We start from the raw sequence: 24,900 nt of genomic DNA on the forward strand, positions 1-24,900 counted from the left end.
ATTTGGAATTCCAAATCCCCTACTTTGGAATTCAATAGCACTGAAACTGGAAATGACGAGAGACTATTGATCGAAGTATCCAACAAATTTCCCCAATCTATTTGACCCGTAAATTTCACAAGTGATGTATCATCTCAAACTCCTTTTAGGGATTTGTGTCGACTGGTGTAACTTTCCATGATAAATGATCAATTAGCTTTTTTTAAAGCAAAACATGTCGTTTAAGTTCAGCATAATATTTTAAAAGATATTTAAATTGTATTTAATCCCACCTCTGCTGCTGCTGCTGCTGCTGCTAAGTCGCTTCAGTCGTGTCGGACTCTATGCGACTCCATAGACGGCAGCCCACCAGGCTCCCCCATCCCTGGGATTCTCCAGGCAAGAACACTGGAGTGGGTTGCCATTTCCTTCTCCAAGGCGTGAAAGTGAAAAGTGAAAGTGAAGTTGCTCAGTCGTGTCCGACTCTTAGCGACCCCATGGACTGCAGCCCACCAGGCTCCTCTGTCCATGGGATTTTCCAGGCAAGAGTACTGCAGTGGGGTGCCATGGCCTTCTCCGAATCCCACCTCTAGTAACATTTTTATAGAAACAAACTTTGGGGGTTTTCCCCCAGGAAGCAAAAGATGCATGCAGTTTGACTTACTTTGAACTAGCTCTGTGAGGCGATGCATGAAAATCATCTGAAAGCATCTGTCTGAAAATCAGTTCAAAAATCAGCATGTTATGTTTTGTCTCAAGACTGAATGTATGCCATAATGAAGATGAACTACAAGTCACCATATCAAAATAGACAAAAACTGCCCTTCTGACCAGATGTTTGAAATTCTTCCATTTCACTCAAGAAAATCAAGGGCTTTTATTTTGATAGTTGTTATACCTTGCTCCTAAATGATGAAGTAAAGAGATTTCCCACTGAAATTCGCCACTGTGGTTAAGACTCAAGCACTATGCAACTATGAATCACTACACAGTGGCGACAATGGAAGGATACATGCACTAGAGGATCTCAGCCATGAACACATCTGATTTCTCTCACTCTTCGTTCTCCTTCCAAATACAGTGAGACTGTCAACTGTTTGATTATAAAGAGAAACCACTTAAGTAATTGTTTTATTTTTTAGAGGTTCATTATTTATCATTACAATTAAAACAGATGTTTCCATTTGTTTCCTAACACAAATCCCTGGTTTGTCTTAGCAAATACCAGGGGATTGAAAGTCATCAATTAGGAACTGCTTGGCCTATGGAATCATCTTATTTTACAGACGGGAAACCGAGGCCCAGAGAGGTAAGGGGACCTATCTAGGGTTGGTGGTTCAGTCAGTAAAGTATCTTCCTGCAATGCAGGAGACCTGGGTTCTATCTTTGGGTCAGAAAGATCCCCTGGAGAAGGAAATGGCAACCCACTCCAGTATTCTTGCCAGGGAAATCCCATGGACAGAGGAGCCTGATGGGCTACAATCCATGGGATTGCAGTAGTCAGACATGACTTAACGACTAAACCACCACCATCAGAGCTCAGCACTCAGCCATGTGCTGTTCAGAGAGCTGGAAAATAGGCTCTGTATTTGAGTTCTGTTCTTGGCTTACCTGGTTGATTTCCTCTGTGTGCTTTCTGCCTATCTGACCATCCCCCCTCAAACCTTCATCATTTCCCTCAAATTCATCTTCATATATACAAAGAAATAAAGCTCTAGGACCATGTCCAGTTGCAATGGGGATTTAAGGGGGGTCCTCAAGCCTCCTGATAATTTCCATCAGCCTTCACCAAAACCACCTCAAACAAACAGAGATGATCGGAATGTAAACAGCAGACCTGCCACACTCAGCTTCAAGAAAAATCTTTGAGTTTTTGCATCCCTGCTCTTCCAGAAGACCCAAACAGGAAGACAGCTGAAAGCATACTGCCAGGGCCCCAGAAGAGGGTTGGGGAATCTCAGGAAAGAAAGGGAAGAAAAGACCAGGGAGCCCCTGCTGTCGAGGCCCTGAAAAAGGCAAGAGAAAAAGAAGACACCAAAGTAACAACGCAGCCTGGAGAGTGCAAAGGATTTGAATTCTTCACTCAAACTGAGCACCTGTTCTTGTCTGTCTGAAAAAGCTCAGTCTTTTATTCCTGTCTTGAAAGGGAATACAGGGTCATTGCAGAAGGAAAGAAAATTGAAAAAGGAAAGCAAGAAAAAGAAAAGAAAAGTAGGAGTTCCATGAACACTGCTTTAGTGCATTTCCATCGTTTTGTCTATGCATATATGTTACATAAAGTCATTTCCCAAAAGAACGCTTGGCTTGGGACACACATTACTTTAAGACCCAGAAGAAAAAGGTAAATGACTTGAATTCATTCCCCACTTTCCCTAACTTAAGCATATACTATTTTTTTTTCTTTGCACACATATCGTAAACTATTTTGTATTATAATCTTTTTTCACTTAGCATTCAGTAACCGTTTTTCCGTATTAAACCTATTTCTTCAATGGCATTTTGAACCACTGCTCAGTAACCTAGGGATGAAATAATACTACGAATGCTAATAAAAGTTAACTCTGATTGAACATTTATAGTGTTCAAACACTCTGCTAGACGTATTATTAGTAATCTTAAAATCTTCCCACCATCCTAGAGGCAGACAGGGTCGGTCCCACAGGTGAGGGGGCTGCGGCTCCAACGTTAACCCGGGTCCTCCCATCCCCCATTCCGTCCGTCGCTGGACTTGAGCACACCTGCTGGGTTCGTTTATCTAGATAAATTCCTGGAATTGCTGATCCACAGTATTCGGGAAGTTCGGAATGACACTTGCGCCAGGGGGAAAGGGGATTATATGCAGACATCACCGCACTTTCTGGGGCTCCGGGACCCCCGCCCTCGCTGCCCTGGGTGGCCGCCCTGAGCGCCCCGCCACCTCGCCTCGCTTCACCCCTCCGCGCCCCACCCCCGCCGCCCGGCCGGACCTTGCCCCCCGGCCTCGCAATCCGAGAGCTCGAATCCCCGCCCCTTCCCCCGGCCGGAACGCGGCCGAGGAAGCCGTCCTCGGACCCCGACAGTCCGACAGACAGACCAACAGACGGACGACGCCCGATGGCCGGGCAAGGCGAGCCCTGCGCGGGCCCGGGGGTGAGTGTCCCCATCCCGCTGTATTCCTTCTCCGGCTGGCTCGAGATCTCTTGGACAGATCTCTCGGGCTGAGATACAGAGGAGGGCGGGCCCCCGGGGAGGGTAACAGACCTGCCAGTCTAACCCCAGGGCTGGGCGATCTCCTTAACCAAACTGTTCCCCAAGAGACCAACCCTGTGAAAGGGGCCTCTAGACCCCCCAGCTACAGGACTCCCCACGTCTCTGGTTTCTGCCTCAGCAAAAGACTCTAGTGGGAGGGTGGCAGTGGTGTAGGAGGGAGAGAATTAAAGCAACTGTGTTTTCTGAAATTCACATTCACACTTCTCTGGTTAGGAAAGGCCAGCAGAAGATCTGAGATAAGTACAGATGGAGACCTCTGATAGAACAAGTTTTGGGGTTAGCCAGGCCAGCGTGGAGTCAGCTCTGTCCCTTCCTATTTGTGTGGGCCTAAAGGAGCCTATTACCTTCCTGGCTTCTGAGTTTCCTGGTCTATGAAATTGGAACAGTAATACCTGCCTCCTAGAGTGGTTATAGGGCTTGCCTGGTGGCTCAGTGGTAAAGAATCCACCTGCCAATGCAGGAGACATGAGTTCGATCCCTGGCTTGGGAAGATCCCCTGGAGAAGGGAATGGTATCCACTCCAGAATTCTTGCCTGGAGTATCCCATGGACAGAGGAGCCTGGCGGGCTACAGTCGTGGGGTCGCAAAGTGTCAGACATGACTTAGCGACCAAACAACAACAACAGAGTGGTTTTAAGTCTGTGCCCAGCAGTCATCATGGATCCCAGGTCTCCTAGATTCTAGGACCCAACTGCCTTGGTTCAGATCCCAGCACCACCCCTGTCCAGTTGGGTGAGGTCAGTGGAGTTACTCAATTATGAAGTACTCTAGGGACAACAGAGGATGAGATGGTTGGATGGCATCACCAACTCAATGGACACAAGTTTGAGCAAAGTCTGGGAGATAGTGAAGGACAGGGAAGCCTGGCATGCTGCAGTCCATGGGGTTGCAAAGAGTTGGACGTGACTCAGTGACCAAACAACAACAAAAATTGCTTAGCACATTTATCTTGTAAATATTTGGAGTCCAAAGAGTTGCCTAGCCCCCCAAGTGGTGAGTTTGGGACCCCTGCATTGTACCATCATAAGGGTCACCCTGGTGTTCCCTCAGGTCTGGAACCAGACGGAGCCCGAGCCTGCTGCTGCCCGCTTGCTGAGCCTGTGCTTTCTGAAAACAGCAGGGGTCTGGGTGCCCCCCATGTACCTCTGGGTCCTCGGCCCCATCCACCTCCTCTACATCCACCGCCATGACAAGGGCTACATCCAAATGTCCCGCCTCTTCAAGGCCAAGATGGTAGCCCCTTCCTCTGGGAGCCTATAATCAGACAATGGTCAGGGGGTGGGGGAGCAGGCTGGAATCAGGCAGAGACCCCAAAGTGGACACGTGGGACCCTGTTAATCAGACAGAGCAATACCCCAGAGGCTGCAGAGGGAAACTCAGTGGCATAGATGCTGCCAAACCAATCATGACAGATAATAAAAACCGTACATCCCAAACACACCCGCAGACACCCACACACACCCAGACAAGTTTATGGCCACCACAGCCTGGCGTTCCCCGAAGTGTGCAGTGTACACTCCTGAGATACACACGGTGATTTTAGAGCCACACCAGGACGCACCTTTTAAATGTTAACACTTAGGCATTGATTTTTGTGTTTCCCCGCCAGCGATACTAAAGAACACTCCTTAAAACTGGTGTGTAGTTGTTTTCCAGTGTTAGAAAAACACTGGCATTCCAAATGTGAGCATCTCTGCTCATTCTCCTGTTCCCCAAACCTCTAGAAGCACGCCCTCCATGGTTCATTTATTCCCACACCACCTTGTAGATATTTGACCTCTTGTCAACCACCTCTCCAGGGTCAGCACACTCCTCCTTAAAGGGCCAGAGAGTATCAGTACTTGTCTGAGATTCCAAGGATCATGTGGCCTCTGTCTCAACTACTCAGTTCTGCTCTTGCAGCAGTAAAGCAGCCACAGACAACAAACAGTAAGCAAGTAGACATCACTGTGTTTCAGTAAAACTTTATAGTTACAGAAATTTGCATTTCATATCAATTTCACGTCATGGCATATTAGGCTTTTTAAAGTTTTGTTCAATGAGTGAAAAATGGGAAACCCGCTCTTAGTTCCGAGGTGATACAACAACAGACAAGAGGCCAAACTCAGACTACAGATGGTAGTTTTGACTCCTGCTTGAGACTAACTGACGTTCAGTGGTTTCTCCGAGGCTCCCAGGTCTGCGTGTGCGTGCTCTCTCCCGTTCTTGATTTCTCTTGTCCAAAAGAGGGACCGATTTGACCAATGGCAGCTCAGTCAAAGGCCTGGAAACGTATCAGTCCCAACAGAGAGTTCCTCCTTGATTTAACAGTAGGGATGGAAAGAGACTTAAAGAAAGTATAACTTTTTCACCTGGAGAGTAAATAGCTTTTCATGCTGTTCCTTCATCCCGAAGCATCCTCCTGTGCATTGTGGGAGCACTACTGGCATTTTGGAAACCACTGACGTTATTTGTATGGTGCATTATTTATATGACAGTTACAGGTCAAGCTTGAGCTGCATCACCCCTTACAGCTTTTTTCTCTCACGTCGGCCCTGTTCAGTGGTCACGCTGGTACATTGCAGTGCCCCACCTGGGGCCACTGTCCAGTTGGACGTGGAGTCCCTGTCCAGTTGGCAGGGAGTGGCAGAAAGGCTGCCATCTTTCTTTCCCCCACCAGCCTTATCCCAGCCCGTTTCTCCAGGTGCTTGGGTTTGCCCTCATAATCCTGTGCACCTCCAGCGTGTCTGTGACTCTTTGGAGAATCCAGCAGGGAACGCCCCAGGCCCTCGAGTTCCTCATACACCCCACCGTATGGCTCACCACAATGGTGAGTCGCGGCCCAGACCTGCTGGCTTGCTCCTGGGTGCTGCTTCTCCTGTCCCGGTGGAGGGGTGGGGCAGAGGGGGCTCCCTCCAGACCCTCTCCTCCCCCAGCGTCCCCCACCCCTGGCCCACCTCCCACCCGACCCTCTTGTCCAGAGCTTCGCCGTGTTCCTCATCCATGCCGAGAGGAAGAAGGGCGTCCAGGCGTCTGGGGTGCTCTTCGGGTACTGGCTACTCTGCTTTCTCTTCCCAGCCACCAGCGCCACCCAGCAGGCCTCACGAGGGGTAAGTGGGGGTCTGGGTCACCCGGGAACCAGTATAGTGGTTTCAGGCCTTGGGTCCCATCCATCCTCCTCCCGCTTCCACCAAGGCTTATTCTCTCTGCAGAGACACACACTCCGCAAGCACTGAAACTCAAGCAACACACACAGGCATTTCACATAGATGTTCTCATCACCCCATACCTTTTTATCAACAGAAATTCTTATTGTCTTACACACTCAAGTCACACACTTCACTTGCACACACTTGTATGCTCCCATTCACACATTGGGCTTCCCTGGTGGCTCAGTCAGTCAAGAATCTGCCTGCAATGCAGGAGACCTAGGTTCAATCCCTGGGTCGGGAAGGTCCCTTGGAGAAGGAAATGGCAACCCACTCTAGTATTCTTGTCTGGAGAATTCCATCAACAGAGGAGCCTGGTGGGCTATAGTCTATGGAGTTGCAAAGAGCTGGACACCAGTGAGCAACTAACACTTTTCACTTCACTTTTTTTCATTCGTGTATCACACAACCACAGACTCCAAAACATCACATACACACACATACACTCGCCTACACTCACACTTGCTGCCATCCAGTTGTGTCTATACTTTCGAGCTCCTACAGGGCTTGTGCACAAATGTCCCACACTCATACACACACACACACACACACACACACACTGCATGGGCACCGACACACTGTTGGTTCAAAACCTCAGGGGTTCCCAGGTGAAATTAGAAACCAACCCCAGACCTGGAGGACCAAGAGAGACCAAAGAAACAGACCACCACTGCAGTTGGTAGGCGACGATTCTCATAAGCAAGGGAACTTACGTACGATGCTTGTCTTGGCCGCTGCAAAATACACTGATCTCCGCACCTGCCCGCCAGAAACTTAACAGTTTATGGAGGTTTTAACAGGGTTCAGTCATATGTGCCATCCAGTGGATCTCACCAGCACATTGCTCTTCCAAGGTGGCATCCTTGAAGTACTTCCTAGTGCAGGAACAGTGTGGCCAGAATGCACACTTCAAGGGCGGGAGTGGCGAGTGGGGGTGAGGAGCCTCTGGGTCCAGCTCACAGGTCAGCCAGGGCTCACGTCCTCTGGATGACTTCCTCTGGCACACAGCTGTGTTCGTTCTGACGCCACGTAAGTGCATGTCTCCCCTCATTCTCCACCTTCACCTGTGCCCTCATGCATCTGTATTTACACACTCATTTTGCACATTCACCTGTATTTCCACATTAGGGGGCGTGATCTGCAAAGAGAAAAATCTATAACTTCAACCAGGGTTTTTCAACCTCAGCACCTTTTACCTACTTCTCTCTTGGGCGGGGGCGGAGAGGAGCTGTCCCATGTGCTGTGGGATGCTGAATAGCATCCCTGGTCTCCACCCACTGGACGCCAGTAGTACCACCCCATTACGGTAACCTGACACCTCTCCTGACAATGGTAAATGTCCCCTGGGGGCAAAGCCACCCCCAGTTGAAAACCGCTTGCATGGCTGGCACACTCACCCAAGACTTCTGATCAGGAAACTGATCAGAGTCTGCTGGTCATCATTTCATATGGTTACTCCCTTCGGATCCCGAAAGAAGAAGGCAGAGAAACACTTTCTATCCTAAAGGACAGATTTTTAACAAAGCAATTTTTGTAACTAATGGGAATAGCCCCCAGGCCCTCCACTGATTTATGAGAGGGTAGCTTTCTACAGTTGACTTAGCAGCTAGCTGTTGGGAACACAGCACTGAAAGAATAATATTGGGACCACATATGCTCTGGAGCTCCATGTGCGAGGCCCTGTGGCAAGCACTTGATGTCATGAATTCAGTGAAGATCTGAATGATCCCATTTTAAAGATGAGGAACCCTAAGCCATAGAGAAGTGAGCGACTTCCTCTAGGTCACGCAGCTCGGGACTGCAGAGCCAAAGTCCATCTCACCCAAATTCAGGGCAAACTTTCCGACAGAAACGATACGAAAAATGACACTATGGGGAGTAATGTAGCTGCACTATCAAACTGTCTACTATCTGTCCCCCAAAACGAAACCAAAAACAGGGAAGTAAAAAATCCAATAGAGAAATTGTGATCTGAAACTTGGGCTCGTGTTTAAAAACATAAAAACTCAGTTCACACTGGCTCAAGGGGGAAAAGTCCAAGGGTATCTATTAGCTCATATACCTGGGACCTGCTAGGAGGCATAGCTGGCCCAGACATTCAGAGAACACAGCTAGAGCTCCATTTCTGCCTGTCCCTTGGCTCTCGCCTCTTGGCTTCATTCTCCAATGGGATGGCAAGGAGAGCCCCAATTATTCCAGGCTTTCGTTTCACAAATATAGCAAACCTGGAAGATCTCCCGATGGTTCCAGCTCTCGTTGCTCCAGCGTAGGTCCTGCGTCCATTCCTAGCCCAAGCACGGTAGCCAGGGACTAGAACATGCTCTTTGGTCAGGCCTCCATCATCTGCCTGCCCCGCCCCTCCCCACCCGCTGGGATGGAATCAGCTCTACATAAACCTCATACCTGAGCATGGGGGGAAGAGTTAGGGTGCTCTGGCCAGAAAGGGCAGGGGGTGAAAAGCAATCATGGCAGGGCAGCAAGAGCTCGTGATCTGGAGCAGATCATCTGTGTGGCCTTGAGCAAGGTACTGTCACTTCTCTGAGCCTTGGTTTCCCATTGAGTAACACGTAGCAAGTAAACGCCCCCTGGGGCAAGGTGGGGTGGGACTTGAGGAGACAGTGTATGTAAAGACTCCAGCATGTGCCTGAGGCAGAGCGAATGCTCCCTGAAACCAGCCCCCTTCTTAAACCAGAGAACACTGGCCACAGGGAGTGGGATGGGAGATTGGGAGGTGGGGCTCCTTTGTTGCCCAGGGAGAAAGATAAAGTGTCCTTCAATCTGTGTCCTGGAGGCTAAGGCCAGTGGCCACCTAACTAAGGGCACACACCCTGCCTGCCGTTTGTCTGGACAGAATCTGTGTAAGCCAGGTGTTTTCAAGGCCAGGAAGGCTGGGGGCTCCAGCCACCGGCCTGGGCACTGCTCCCAGCATCAGAAACCCCGTTCTGCCTCCCCCTCTTCTCCCCTTTCCGACACCCTCCCCAGTCTCTGCTCCTCCTAAGCCCTGACTCAGAGACTTCTGCTTCCTCTCCCACAGGATTTCCAGAGCGACCCTTTCCGGCACCTGTCACCCTACCTGTACTTGTCTCTGGTGATGGCGCAGTTTGCACTGTCTTGCCTCGCTGATCAACGCCCGCTTTTCCCGAAAAGGCCCCCGCAGGCTGTAAGTCACCATGTCTCCAACCAATGCCTTGCTTGTCCCTGTTCCTCTTCTGGTCCTCAGTGGCCCCCAAGTGATGGAAGGAAGTTAAATTAAAGCACAGGCCTTTATTATTTTTTTTTATTCATTCAGCCAAAAAAAGCGTATTATATATCGACTCTATGCCACAGGTTGGCCAACTCTTTCTGTCCAAGATAGAAAATATTCTGGGCTTTGTGGGCCATATGGTCTCTGCATGGCAGCTACGGAGGTCAGGTTTTACAAAAAGCAGACAGACTATATGTCAACAAAAGAACATGGCTGCGTTCCAATAAAACTTTATTCGCAGAGAAAAACAGTGGGCCGGATTTGGCTTGGGGGCTGTAGTTTGCCAACCTATTCTGTGCGCCAGCTCAGTACTGAGGATCTCTGGTAAAAAGTGATGTCTCTGTCCTCATGTGACTAATACCCAATAGGGGAACCATTAATCACACAATTACACAAATGTGTGGAAAATTACAACTCATGATCATAAAAATTCAGGATTAAAGTGACTTGCTCAATAGAAGTGCTCCATCGGAGAAGTTCATGGTCCATAAGAGTTTACAGCAGATAACACTGTGAAATCCGGAAAGAATTCTCTGAGAAAAAGACAGTTGAGTGGAGATCATCTAAAAAGATGCTCAACAGTTTGAATAATTAAGTTAAAACTGTAATAGGACTTTGTCCAATGAGTAGCAGAAAAAAAATTAAAATTGATAACACACACTGATGGCAAAGATGTGGTGCAATGAGCATTCTCATGCCCTATTGGTAAGAGTATAAATCTGTGCAGTCTTCCTGGAGCCACTGGTAAAATCCCACCTCTTCTTCACCTTCTTGTCACATTCACTGAGGGATATTGTTGAAAACATTGCTTGTGTCATGCATGGTCCTTGCTTTGAGAATTTCTTGGTCTCAGTATTAATAAAGTTGTTCTGAGCAACTGTTAGTTCTTACTTAGGCACTTCCACCGAAAAAGCAAGAGAGTTCCAGAAAAACATCTATTTCTGCTTTATTAACTATGCCAAAGCCTTTGACTGTGTGGATCACAATAAAATGTGGAAAATTCTGAAGGAGATGGGAATACCAGACCACCTGACCTGCCTCTTGAGAAATCTATATGCAGGTCAGGAAGCAACATTTAGAACTGGACATGGAACAACAGACTGGTTTCAAATAGGAAAAAGAGTACATCAAGGCTGTATATTGTCACCTTGCTTATTTAACTTCTATGCAGAGTACATCATGAGAAAGGCTGGGCTGGAGGAAGCACAAGCTGGAATCAAGATTGCCAGAAGAAATATCAATAACCTCAGATATGCAGATGACACCACCCTTATGGCAGAAAGTGAAGAAGAACTAAAGAGCCTCTTGATGAAAGAGAAAGAGGAGAGTGAAAAAGTTGCCTTAAGGCTCATCATTCAGAAAACTAAGATCATGGCATCCAGTCTCATCACTTCATGGCAAATAGATGGGGAAACAGTGGAAACAGTGGCTGACTTTATTTTTCTGGGCTCCCAAATCACTGCAGATGGTGATTGCAACCATGAAATTAAAGGACACTTACTCCTTGGAAGGAAAGTTATGACCAACCTAGACAACATATTAAAAAGCAGAGCCATCACTTTGTCAACAAAGGTCTGTCTAGTCAAGGCTATGGTTTTTCCAGTGGTCATGTATGGATGTGAGAGTTGGACTATAAAGAAAGCTGAGCGCTGAAGAACTGATGCTTTTGAACTGTGGTGTTGGAGAAGACTCTTGAGAGTCCCTTGGACTGCAAGGAGATCCAACTAGTGGAGATCAGTCCTGGGTGTTCATTGGAAGGACTGATGTTGAAGCTGAAACTCCAATACTTTGGCCACCTGATGCGAAGAGCTGACTCATTTGAAAAGACCCTGGTGCTGGGAAAGATTGAGGGCAGGAGGATAAGGGGACGACAGAAGATGAGATGGTTGGATGGCATCACTGGTTCAATGGATGTGGGTTTGGGTGAACTCCAGGAGTTGGTGATGGACAGGGAGGCCTGGTGTGCTGTGGTTCATGGGGTTGCAAAGAGTTGGACACGACTGAGCAGCTAAACTGAACTGAGGCACTTTCAGCCCTGTGACCAAATCCCTTTTTGCCTTGCCTGCTAGGAAGCACCAAGCCCTTTGGTATCTACTATGGTTAAGTATCAGAGAAGGACATGGCAACCCACTTCAGTGCTCTTGCCTAGAGAATCCCGTGGACAGAGGAGCCTGGTGGGATGCTGTCCATGAGGTTACACAGAGTCAGACATGACTGAAGCAACTTAGCATGCATGCATGCATGCACTGGAGAAGGAAATGGCAACCCACTCCAGTGTTCTTGCCTGGAGAAGCCCAGGGATGGGGGAGTCTGGTGGGCTGCCATCTACGGGGTCCCACAGAGTCAGATATGACTGAAGCGACTTAGCAGCAGCAGCAGCAGTGGTTAAATATACAGGACATCTCAGTCTGGTTTTCAGTATTAAGCTTGTTGTCAATTCATTCTGTCTTCCTGCCCTTAGCTCTGCTTGCCACATACTGGCCATTATGAGACCAAGTCCTCCCACTTCTAAATCTTTTGTCTTTGCAGAATCCATGTCCTAAGGCTGGGGCCTCCTTCCCCTCGAAGGCCATGTTCTGGTGGGTTTCTGGGTAAGTAAAGAAGCAGGGAAGGGGCCGGGGGTGGGGGTGGGGGGTGCCCCGCCCCCACCTACATGTGCCACTCTTGTTTGTTACCACAGCTCTTTCCCAAGCAGATTTCCCCAAGCCTACCAAAGTCAGCCAGGCTTTCTCCATCCCAGCCTGGGTGCTGGGATTTTAGTGTGTCCACCATCCATATCCCATTGCTACTCACTCACTGGAGTGAGATTGAGTCCTGGCTCTGTCTCTTAGCTGGCCACATCACAAGCATTTAGTCTGAGTTTTCCCCTCTGTAAAATGGGAACAACTCTACCTTCATTAAATGTAAAGTACTTAATGCTTGTATATAGAAGGCACTCAATAAAATCATATCTCTATCTAGTCCTTCCACCAACATAGTAGGTGTTTAATAAGCACCTACTATCTGCTAAACACCAAGGGTGAGGAGGCAAAAGACCAAATCTTTACTCACTAGAGGCTCCCAGGCTGGTGGAGAAGATGTTTCTCCAGGGTTAGCACACCAGGCATGGAGGAGGTACCTACCTCCTGGACCCTCTCTTGACCACACTGCCATCGGAATTCCGTCTCCACCACTTCCTGGCTGTGTGACCTTGGGCAAGCTACTTAACCTCTCTGTGCTGCAGTCTCTGCACTTGTCAAATGAGGATCATAATAGCATCTACCTCACAGGGTTTTGAGGATTAAATGAAATGAGGTTTCTGAAGCACTTAGAATCTGGCCCATAAAAAGTTTTATATAAAGTGGTTGTTAAATAAATGAAGGATAGACTACTCTGTGGAGAAGGCAATGGCACCCCACTATAGTACTCTTGCCTGGAAAATCCCATGGACAGAGGAGCCTGGTAGGCTGCAGTCCATGGGGTCACTACGAGTCGGACACGACTGAGAGTCGGACACGACTGAGCGACTTCACTTTCACTTTTCACTTTCATGTGTTAGAGAAGGAAATGGCAACCCACTCCAGTGTTCTTGCCTGGAGAATCCCAGGGACGGGGAAGCCTGGTGGGCTGCCGTCTATGGGGTCGCACAGAGTCAGACACAACTGAAGCGACTTAGCAGCAGCAGCAGCAGACTACTCTGAGGGCTTCCCAGGTGGCTCAGATGGTAAAGAATCTTCCTGCAGTGCGGCTGACAGGTTTGATCCCTCGGTTGGGAGGATCCCCTGGAGAAGGGAATGGCAACCCACTCTAGTATTCTTGCCTGGAGAATCCCCTGGACAAGAGGAGCCTAAAGGGCTACAGTCCATGGGGTCACAAAGGGTCGGACATGACTAAGCGGCTAAACAACAATGAAGACTACTCCGAGGGAACGGAATTGGTGGAGGGCATGGAGTTGGTGGAGGGTATGGAATTGGTGAAAAGAGCCTGGAAGTTTGCTAAACATCTCTGAAGAGAATCTAGCCCACTGTTTACCAAATGCAGGCATTTATGGGCCATTCCTCAAGCTTTTTGCCTTATTTGGGTATCACTTATACTCAATTTACTTAATGTTCTTTCTTTGGATTAATTTGCTTTCTCTATTTTGTGTGTGTGCTTAGTCGCTCAGTTGTGTCTGACTTTGTGACCCCATGGACTGTAGCCCACCAGGCTCCTCTGTCCATGGGATTCTCCAGGCAAGAATACTGGAGTGGGTTTCCATTTCCGTCTCCTTTCTCTACTTTAGTAACCTGTTATAAGGGAAACTTCCTATCACTACCAAGATCACAAAAATCTAGAATCCCTTGCCATGTAGAATGCTAAAAGTAGTTTCAGTGAAAAACAAATATTATGAATAATTTCTGGATTCAAACTGTTGCTTGCCTGAGTTTACTCTGTATTAGAAAAGGGAACTTGAAAAGTCTCAAAAAGGAGCTCAAGACCAGCTCCAAACAAGGCCTCCTTGGTGTCACAAGAAAGATGAGAGACCTAAAAGGAAAAAAAAAAAACCATTCCTGCTGTGGAAGTCTGCAGTGGTTAATTTCTTTTCTTTATGGCCTGCTGGCTTATTTGCCCCAAGGCATATGGGATCTTAGTTCCCTGACCAGGGCTCAAACTCATTTCTTCTGCATTGGAAGGTGGATTCCTAAATCCCTAACCACCAGGGAAGTTAATTTCTTGTGTATGCACGTTGGTTTGAAAACTGGCCTCAGTTAACCAAGGGCAAGGAGAGACAGAAGAAAGAGGCAGCCACTCCAGGCTGGAAGGAGGCAGGGTTAACAACAAGCCAGGGATCTTACATACGAGGCCTGTCTTGGGCCCTGCAAGCTGAGTACATCTCACTGGACTCCCTAGAGTTTACAGAGAAGCCTTAACGGGGTTCAAACATGTACATCATCCAGATAGTCTAACACTTACTCTCAAAGTAGCTCCTAATGTGGGAACAGTGGGCAGAATGTACGTTCCAAGCACAGGAGAGGGAGGAGCTCAGATTGCCCGGGTCCAGGTCATAGGTGCACCATTGGCCACATCCTCTAGATAACCTCCTTCAACAGTGCACCAACTACAGTCATCTCATATACCAGTCCCAAGATCGAGAAAACATTCTCATTTTAAGGTGAGAAAACTGAGGTCCATTGTTGGCAAGTGACTTGCCCAAGGTCACAGCACTGAAAAGTGGTGATTTTATTTGACAAATCTTGTGCCCGGAGCCCGTGGTAAAGAACCCACCTGCCAATGCAGGCGACATAAGAGACGCAGATTTGATCCCTGGGTCAGGAAGATTCCCTGGCAACCCAATCCAGCATTCTTGCCTGGAAAATCCCATGGACAGGGGAGCCTGGCAGGCTACAGTCCAGGGGTCACAGAAGAGTCGAACACAACTGAAGCGACTTAGCACCCATGCACACACATGCCCTGAGCTGGGAGGTGGTGATAGAAGAGGGAGAATCTTTGTCTCCATGAAACTTATCGCTAATGGAGGAGAAAGACTAAATAAATAATCCGACCAAAAAAAGTAAACAGTGGTCATCGCAGCAAGCATTAGAAAGAAACAGCTCAGGAAACTATGGGATCTTGCAATGGGGAATCTACCTGGACTCAGGTGTGGGGGTCATCAAGTGGGCTTTTAAGGAAATCATGTCCAAGCCAGAGATGAAGGACAAGTGAGAAGTGGCAGGGAAAGAGTTTTAAACAGAGGGACATGCATGTGCAAAGGTCCTGAGGCCAGGTGGCTGGAGCAGTGAACCAGGGGGAGAATGGGGAGAAGTTCAAGTTTCCTCCACTATAACAGTTTTCAACTCTGGACTTCTGACTCCTAGGGAGGCTTATTTATTTCCCCTGTTACAGGTTACTCCTTGGTTAAGTCACTTAATCTCTCTGAGCCTCTGTTTTCTTCCTCATCTGTAAAATGGGTCAATAGTAATCTATCATATAGGCTCATGTGAGAATTAAATGATAATCTTTGTAGACCGGGAAGCGCCTACCACTGTTCAGTTCAGTTCAGTCGTTCAGTCGTGTCTGACTCTTTGCGACCCCATGAATCGCAGCACGCCAGACCTCCCTGTCCATCACCAACTCCCCGAGTTCACCACTGTTAGATAAATTGCTTTCCTTGTACCGAGGGGCCAGCGCAGGTGCAGAGAGGCAAACAACTTACCAGGGATCACACAGCTACCAAACCAGGGCACTGCAGAGGTGGACGCGGGAAGGGCTGGCTGTGGTGACCCTCTTTTATAGGTTGGTCTGGAAGGGCTACCGGAGGCCACTGGGGCCAAAAGACCTCTGGTCACTTGAGAGCAAAAACTCCTCTGAAGAACTGGTTTCCCAGCTTGAAAAGGAATGGACAAGGAACCGCAGCGCCACCCAGCGGTGAGTGTGTGGAAGGTGGGCGCTTAGCCCGAAGCTGGTCAGCAAAGCCCTTGGTCCCACAAACCCCGCCCCTACTCTGGGCTGAGTCCCCGAGAAATAAGTTCTCAAATAGGTATAATTAAGCCTGGGTTAAATGTAGCCCTGCCGTCGAGTGGTTGATGACCTTGGACAAGTCGCTTGACCTCACTGGAGCTTGATGTTTCAGGGCACAGACAAAAGTAGCTGTGTGGCAGGACTGAGAAGTTTCCCTTGCATACTCTAGGACTTATCGATGGCTAAATCCCACACATTAGGAGGAGACAGAGAGAGACAGAGCCTACTGGCTCATATAGCTGAGAAGGTGGGTCTGGCCTCAGGTGTAGCTGGATTCAGAACTTGCGTGATGTTCACTATTGTCCGACACTGGTCTCTCCATAAGGCCTGTCCCATACTACGCCAACTCAACACCCACTTCCTCACCATCCACCTAAAAAAAAAAAAAAAAAACTCAAGGAAGGACTCTGATTGGCTGGCTGAGTCATGTGCCTCTCAGGAGCCAATCCCATGGCTGAAGGGCAGGCCACATGATTGGCAGTCCTTTCAGAGCCACACAGGGAGGGGAGGGGCTGCTTCCGGAAGGAAAGGTGTATGTTTTCCAAAAGGGATAAATAATATGACAGATCGAAACAGCAGCTCTCTCTCACCTCAGGCATATCTTGCTGTACTGCCCCTGCACTCTTAAATGAGTTTTGAGTTCATCCCAAAGGGCCCTGGAGGTCTTGTCCACCCTCTCCCAGCTCTGCTCTCCCCTGCCACCATAAGAATGATGGTCACCCAGTATTAGAGCTGAAGTAGAAGCATTCTCCAGAACGGCTTGAGAATCTGTGAACAACTGACAGTAAGAATGCAGAGTGGCAGGGTTATACAGAGATCTGGCTCAGGCATTTTCTGAGCTCACTGCTTATACATAGGAAAGAACTTTGGTTTTGTTTCTAAAATATGTTGCAACCTTTGCGGGAAGGGCGAGGACGTCATCTTAAGAGGTCACAGACCGATTCGTCTGCTGGCCAAGTCGGGGTCACAGGTGTGTTTGGCCAGCATGTATCGTGCTGTTGTTTGAGGTTTGTGCTTTGTTTTGTTTTTTTGTGTAAGTTGCCAACATTTAAGCTGTTGGAGATGTCACAAAAATATGGAATTTGGGTGTCTCTTAAAGTGGAATGGCAGTGTTAGGTCGTATCCCTCATGACAACGGGAGGGTGGATCTGGGAAGTGGTTGCCCTGTGGAACAGGGCGTGTGTGCTTCAGTTTGCCACAGTCTCTACCCCTCCCTTTTACATCCCCCAGCAACACCCGGCCCTCACACCCCCTTCCTTGCTCTGTGGTCATTTTTGGAGCTGGCACTAAATCGCTTTGGGACCAGACACGGAAGACCAGCCAACAAGTCTAGTGGTTTCCCTGCTGGCTCAAACAGTAAAGAATCTGCCCTCATTGCAGGAGACCTGGGTTTGATCCCTGGGTGCCGGGGCCAAGGAGAGGTGACATCTTGGGGCTACAGGGATGACCAGGGTAGAGATGTGAGTGCAGGGTTAGAAAAATGGTTGAATTAGAAATACTGCTGGCCTCAGAGGCTGGGGTAGGGGTAGGCTTCAAGACAGGTAGTAAACTAATATTTGTTTATTTCTTTGCAAGCAAAGTGGTAATGACTGGCTCCTTGTAGCCTTTTGTGCTAAAAATACCAAGTTGTCCTAGGACTGCTAGTTGAGATTTGTCCTTCCCCTTCATCCTGAGGGGGGCTTCCCTGGTGGCTCAGAGAGTAAAGAATCTGCCTGCTATGCAGGAGACCTGGGTTCAATCCCCGGGTCGGGAAGGTCCCTTGGAGAAGGGAATGGCTACCCAACCCAGTATTCTTGCCTGGAGAATTCCATGGACAGAGGAGCCTGGCGACCCACAGTCCATGGAGTTGCACACAACTGAGAAGCTAACACTTTCACACTTTTCATCTGGAGGAGATGCTCAGAAGATTCTTGAGAGGGGAAGGGGGACTGGAGGCCCAGCTTGTGGTGGACGGGTATTCACCCCGTTAGCTGGGCTCTGGGAGTATAAAGGCTGACATTGACGGGGCAGGGAATGGGGATGTCTCAAGTTGTCTCTCTAAAGAAAAAGGCCCAGGCACGCCACTGATCCTTAAACTCACTCACGTGGAGGAGGGCTGGGCCATTTGCTCTGCAGGACAGCTGGAAACTCGGCTCTGTTAAAAACCAGGCCAGGAGACTAGTTGCACAGCATTCTAGTAAAAGCAACCAGTGGGTTAAGTCGAGTGTCAGGAGGAAATCTGGAGAAGTCAGTCCATTCCCAGCCCGTGGGTGCTTGACTGAGGGCCTGGCAGCCAAACCCTGTTTGGATGATGGGGATACAGCCATACACAAGACAGCTGAGGCCTCTCTTTCCAGAAAGCTGATTTTTTGGTGGAGAAGACAGATACTTGCAAGTTGAAGTCAATGCTGGGACAGAAATAAGGGTCTGGGATGGGGAAACAGGGCTACTGCAGTTTCCCAGCAGGGAAAGTGTCTTTGAGGAGGTGATGCTAAAATGAAGTCAAGCCTTGGAAAGAACTGGGCAGAGACATTCCAGATCAAGGGCAGTTTGTGCCAAGGCCTGAGAAAGGTGAGCTGTGGGTGTGTCAAGGAGCAGAAAGAAAACCAGCCCAGGAAAGAGGACCAGGATGAAGTGGGGAAGTGGGCAGGGGCCAGGCCACACAAGACTGTGTCTAGAAATGGAGACATTTTATTAAACCATTGAAGGATTTTATGCAGGAAAAAAAAAATAGTCTACCCACTTGGAGTCCTAACAAGACAGATGAGAAAAGGAGTTGGAGACAGCATGGCTCTGAGGGTGATGAATGAAATTATTCCAGCCGGTGGGCAGGAGTGGGCAGGGATGGCCTTTATAAGAAGGTAATATCCTTTTGGCACTCAAGACCCAAATATCCAAATGTGAGTGGCAGGCCATGCCCAGCTCATGATGGAGGCCAAGCCACAGCTCACCAGAGATGCCAAGCTAAACCACAAGCCAGGTCAAGCCGGAAGGGGCAAGACCTTGACTTTGTTCGTGAGGGCTTGGGAACCTACCCTCATCAAGGGCTTTTTTCTTTTTAATTTTTTGGTGAGAGAGGGGGCTCTGTGTGAACTGTGAGTCAAGGTCTGGGTTCAGGACTTCGCTGGTGGTCCAGTGGTTAAGACTTCCACCTTCCAATGTAGAGGATGCAGGTTCAATCCCTGCCCAGGGAGCTAATATCCCAGGTGCCTCACAGAGAAAAAACCAAAACATGAAACAATGTTGTAACAAATTCAATAAAGCCTTTAAAAATTATCTACATTAAAAAAAAAATCTTCTAAAAAAATTCTAGGCTCAAATCCCTGCTCTGTCCTCCATGTGTGACCTCAGGCACCTGTCACCACCTCTCAGAGCCTCAGTCTCCTCTGAGGTTAAATGAGGACCCTGTGACACCCAGGGGGCAGGGAGGTTGAGGGGAGTTGATGAGCTTATGTGTGTGAAGGACTGATCCTAGTGCCTGGCCCCAGGTCCCAGCTCTCAGCACCACTGAAGTTCTGATAATCTCATAGGCTGTCAGAGCTGGAAGGGACCCAGAGTGGGGCCAGCTCCATCTTTGCATGAGGATATAGAGGCACAGGGAGGGGAGCAGCCTGCCCAAGGCCACACAGCAACCGCATGGCTGCCAGGCTCTCCCTACAGCCAAAGCCTGCCTCTGGAAGGGCCCTCGGGCCTCCCCGCTCCTCCTGTCACTTCTTCCCCCGAACCTTTCCCTGATAACCCAGGGCCTGGGATCTTAGACATCACAGCAGCTTGAGCTTACATCTGTGGTTTCACTCAGACCAGGGGTGCCAGGCTCAGACCTCAGCAGTGATTCTAAACTGGTCCTCAACCAGTTCTAAACCACCTCAGGGCTGGCTGGGGTGGGCTGCCTAAGGGATCAGAAAGTGCTCTGAAGGTTGGGATTGAATCCCAACCCTTTTATTTCTCAACCGTGCATCCTTCCCCAGCTTTAGTTTCTGAGCCTCAGTTTCCTCATCTGTGAAATGGGGTAACACCCGAGGGAGCTCTCTGGGGTCTTTTTCTTAAGGTCACTAATCCTACTCATGAGGGCTGCACCCACATGACCTAATCACCTCCCAGAGGTCTCACCCCCTAATACCATCACACTGGAAATTAGATTCAACATGAATTTGGGTGGTGGGCGGGATGGAGGTGGGGACAAAAACCTTCAGTCTATTAAAAGGGCCCAGAGCTGATGTCTTCTCTCCCCTAAGGCACACCAAGGCGACAGCATTTAAAAGGAAAGGAAGCCGTAACAAGGAGGCCCCAGAGACGGAGACCCTCTTGCCGCAACAGCGGGGGAAGAGGGGCCCGCTGCTGAGAGCCATCTGGCAGGTGGGCCGCTCCGCCTTCCTCCTGGGGACCCTCAGCCTCATCATCAGTGATGTCTTCAGGTTCACGGTGCCCAAGCTCCTCAGGTGGGTCCAAGCCTTGGGTGCTTTGTTGAGGCTGGTGGTCCCCGAACGGTGTCCTTCCAGGACCTGGAGGACCTTCAACCCTCCTTCCACCCCTGCCTGGACCTCTGGCGCTCAAGGCACTGAGGGTGGATGAAAAGGGTGCTGAGGAAGAACAGAAATAAATGAAAAAGTGACTCCCGTTTCCCTCGGGGAGAGAAAATGAATGAATTTGGGCTGACTGCATCACTTTGCTTTCACTGTACCACAAAAGTCCCCAAAAGTGAGGGGCTTCAAACCGCTTCCTTGGCTGTGATGGTGTGGGGCATCAGTTCATGCTGGGCGCAGCCTTGGAGGGTTCAGTCGTGTGTCTGCAGTCACCAAGGTGGTCTCAGCTGGGACATCTCGTCTCTCCCCTGATGGTCTGTCACCCTCAAAAGGCTGATTTCCAGCTCTTTTGCAGGGCTGCTTGGCAGGGTCTCTAGACAAAGCCCTTTTCTCCTGAAGCCAAAGCTGGTTGTACAGCCAGCCCAGATTCAAGGGGTGGCCTGTAACTTTGCTCAAGCTGCCGTAGCAAAGGACTACAGCCTGGGTGTCTTGAGCAGAAATCCTTTTCCCGGTGCTTATCTTTTCTACTGTCGTTTCTTTCTTTTCTTTTTTGTAAAATTGAAGTTTAGTTGATTTATAATGCTGTGTTTCAGATGTACAGCTAAGTGATTCCGTTTCATCAGATTCTTTTCTCTTAGAGGTTATTATAAACTATTGAGTGCAGTTCCCTATTCTGTACAGTGGATCCTTGTTGGTTATTACTATTTTATAATAGTTAATCCCAAACTCTTAATTTATTCCTCCCCTTTGGTAACTTTGAGTTTGTCTTCTATGTCTGTGAGTCTATTACTGTTTTGTAAGTTCATTTGTATGATTTTTTTTTGTTCCACATGTAAGTGATATCATGTATTTATCTTTGTCTTACTTCACTGTGTGATAATCTCCAGGTCCATCCATGTTGCTGCAAATAGCATTATTTCATTCGTTTTTATGGCTGAGTAGTATCCATCTCTTTAATCTGTTCATCTGTTGATGGACCCTAGGTTGCTTCCACATTAGGGTGGAACAATGGACATTAGGGTGCATGTATATTTTGGGATGGTGTTAGTGGTAAAGAATCATCCTGCCAAGGCAGGAGACACAAGAAATGAGGGTTCAATCCCTGGGTTGGGAGGATCCCCTGTAGTAGGAAATGGTACGCAACTCCCGTATTCTTGCCTGGAAAATTCCATGTAGAGAAGAGGCTGGCAGGCTACAGTCCTTGGTGCCTCAAAGAGTCGGACACGACTGAGCGACTGAGCACAGGCACACACATCTTTTTGAATTATAATTTTCTCTGGATATACCCAGGAGTGGGATTGCAGGATCATATGGTAGTTCTATTTTTAGTTTTTTTAAGGAACTTCCATACTGTTCTCTTCCCCGAGAAAAGGGATAGGCTGCCCACTCCAGTATTTTTGGGCTTCCCTTGTGGCTCAGCTAGTAAAGAATCCTCCTGAAATGTGGGAGACCTGGGTTCGATCCCTTGGTTGGGAAGATGCCCTGGGGAAGAGAAGGGCTACCCACTCCAGTATTCTGGCCATGGACTGTATAATCCATGAATCCAGAATTCCAAGGACTGTATAATCCATGGTGCCTCAAATAGTCAGACATGACTGAGCGACTTTCTCTCACATTCCTACCCCTCTCACATACTGTTCTCTATAGTGGCTACACCAATTTACATTCCCAGCAACAGTGTAGGAGGGATCTCTTTCTCTTCACACCCTCTCCAGCATTTATTGTTTGTAGACATTTTGGTGATGGCCATTCTGACCAGAGGATGAGATGGTTGAATGGCATCACCAACCCAATGGACATGAGTTTGAGCAAGCTCTGGGAGTTGGTGATGGACAGGGAAGCCTGGTGTGCTGCAGTCCATGGGGTCGCACAGAATTGGACATGACTTAGCGACTGCACAACAACAAAGTCTAACCGGTGTGGAGTGATCCCTCATTGTAGTTTGGATTTGCATTTCTCTAATAATTAGCAATGCTGAACATCTTTTCATGTGCATTTTGACCACCCATGTGTCCTCTTTGGAGAAATGTCAATTTAGATCTTCTGTCCATTTTTTATTTGGGTTATTTGTTTTTTTGATATTGAACTGTGGGAGCTGTTTGTGGATTCTGGAGATGAATCCCTTGTTGGTCACATCGTTTGCAGATATTTTCTCCCAGTCTGGAGGTAGTCTCTTCATTTTTGTTTCTGGTTTCCTCTGCTGTACAAAAGCTTCTGAATTCAATTAGGTCCCATTTAAACAACAGACACTTTTGTCTTCCCATCACCGAAAGCTAGAAGTTCAAGATCAAGGTTGTTTGCCCTGAGGCCTCTCTTTGCCTCGTGCACAGCTGCCTTCTCTCCGCATCCTCACATGGTCTCTCCTTGGAACACACGCACCCCGGGGTCTCCTTCTGTGTCCAGATTTCCTCTTCTTCTAAGGACACCAGTTGTCCTGGATTCAGGCCCCTCCTAACGGCCTTGTTTGAACTCAGTCGCCTCTTTAAGGGCCCTGTCATCAAATGCATGGTCATATTCCGAGGCACTGGGGGTTAGGACCTAAACATATACATTTTGGGGGGACACAACTCAGCCATAACAGGTGGGGATAAAAACTCTGCCTGTTGATTGGAGATGTAAGTCATGGTGGAAATGAGCGTGGACAGTGGGAGAAATAGTTGCAATCGTTTTTGCAAAAACAAAAGACCCTCCAGTACTGTCTGGTCCTCCAGACCTGGCCAGGCTTAGGCAGAGGCAGTAGCCATGGGCACCCTCTCTCACCAACTTCTCCCTCCTTCTCCTCCTGCAAGCCTCTTCCTGGAGTTTATCGGGGACCCCAACACCCCAGCCTGGAAGGGCTATCTCCTGGCCGTGCTGATGTTCCTCTCCGCCTGCCTGCAAACGCTGTTCGAGCAGCAGCACATGTACAGACTCAAGGTGCTACAGTTGAGGCTGCGAACAGCCATCACTGGCCTGGTGTACAGAAAGGTGAGCCCCGGGGGAGGGGTGTGGCCTTTCCTCTCTTTCCAGCCTGTCCCAATTTACACACAGACGTCCCAGCCAAGGAGAGCCACGTCACTGAACTCTCATCTGCGCCCCCAAGCACACTCATTCATCACGTTTCTCATAGTTGCTCATACTGCACTCTCACCTTCTTGGTTATTTCTGTAAGACCTTGTGTGATCTGACCCTGAGACCTCTTCTGTCTGATTACATCACATGCTTCCTTCACACCTCCTTTCCTTTCCTCCAGCCACACCAGTCTCCTTTCAGTTCCTCAAGCATCCTCCTACCTCAGGGCCTTTGTACGTGTGGTTCCCACTGCCTGGGCACCCTTTCCCCAATTCTTCATGTAGTGAATTTCCGCCCATCTCTCTGTGGATAAAGGACTAACCTTTGGGCTGTGTGGAAACCAGATAAAGGTAGACTGTCAGCTATTTGACCAGGTAACACTGCTTACAGTTGAAATGACCCCTGAGCCACCGGTAAATGGAATCTGGGCTGGAAGTTCTGTCAGTGAACTGTGACACCTGGAGGGAAGCCAGCGCTTTGGGCTTCTCTCTGTGTGGTCATTCTTGGAAACGAAGCCCGTGAGGCTGCTGCTCTAAGACATGTTGGCCCCTCTGGGTCTGCAGCCTCTGAGCCAGGACGACCCAGTCCCCACTGAGTCCGTTTCTCACACCTGAGCTGTCACCTGGGAGAGGAGGGGAGCAAAGGGAACAGCTCCAGGGTGGCTGTGTGTCTCCTGAGTTCCCAACCACGTGGCTCGCTGGGAACGGGTGTGACCTGTCCTGTCTTTTGAGTCCACATGTGGAGCTGAGGCTGTGGGAAGGCAGCCTAAGGGCTTTGCATTTCCCATATTTTGGAGAATTTCAGGGCAGCCTCTTCATCTCCTGATGGGTCAGACCCCCCAGTCTGCCCTCTGGGCTGCTTCTGTATTAACCAGGTTTAAAATTAATTTATTTCTTTTTGGCTGCACTGAGTCTTTGTTGCTGTACTCGGGCTTTGTCCAGTTGCGGCGAGCAGGGGCCACTCTCGAGTTGCGGGGCATGCACTCCTCGTTGTGGTGGTTTTTCTTGTCGTGGAGCATGGGCTCTACTGGGCAGGCTCTGTAGTTGTGGCTCACGGTCTTAGTTGCCAGAGGCATGTGGATCCTCCCCGACCAGGGGTTAAACCCATATCCCCTACATTGGCAGGTGGATTTTTAACCACTGGACCACCTGGTAAGTCCAGCTGTGCTTCCTTATTTTCTGTCTGGTGCTTCGACATCTGGGGCCTTGCT

At 48.9% G+C, this 24,900-nt stretch overlaps 1 protein-coding gene across 1 annotated transcript in view; it reads left to right on the top strand.

The window, feature by feature from the left end:
• Positions 1-2,902: 2,902 nt before the first annotated feature.
• ABCC6 (ATP binding cassette subfamily C member 6) overlaps positions 2,903-24,900 on the top strand; it is a 68,229-nt gene continuing 46,231 nt past the window's right edge. Inside the window, 9 exon segments of the mRNA XM_070362514.1 lie at positions 2,903-3,108; positions 4,279-4,461; positions 5,912-6,037; positions 6,189-6,317; positions 9,451-9,576; positions 12,190-12,251; positions 15,913-16,044; positions 20,352-20,555; positions 23,429-23,606. Coding sequence (XP_070218615.1) covers positions 3,073-3,108; positions 4,279-4,461; positions 5,912-6,037; positions 6,189-6,317; positions 9,451-9,576; positions 12,190-12,251; positions 15,913-16,044; positions 20,352-20,555; positions 23,429-23,606 — 1,176 coding nt within the window. The 5' untranslated portion in view covers positions 2,903-3,072.

Source organism: Bos mutus, chromosome 25 (genome assembly GCF_027580195.1).
Source record: "Bos mutus isolate GX-2022 chromosome 25, NWIPB_WYAK_1.1, whole genome shotgun sequence".
Lineage (NCBI taxonomy): Eukaryota > Metazoa > Chordata > Mammalia > Artiodactyla > Bovidae > Bos > Bos mutus.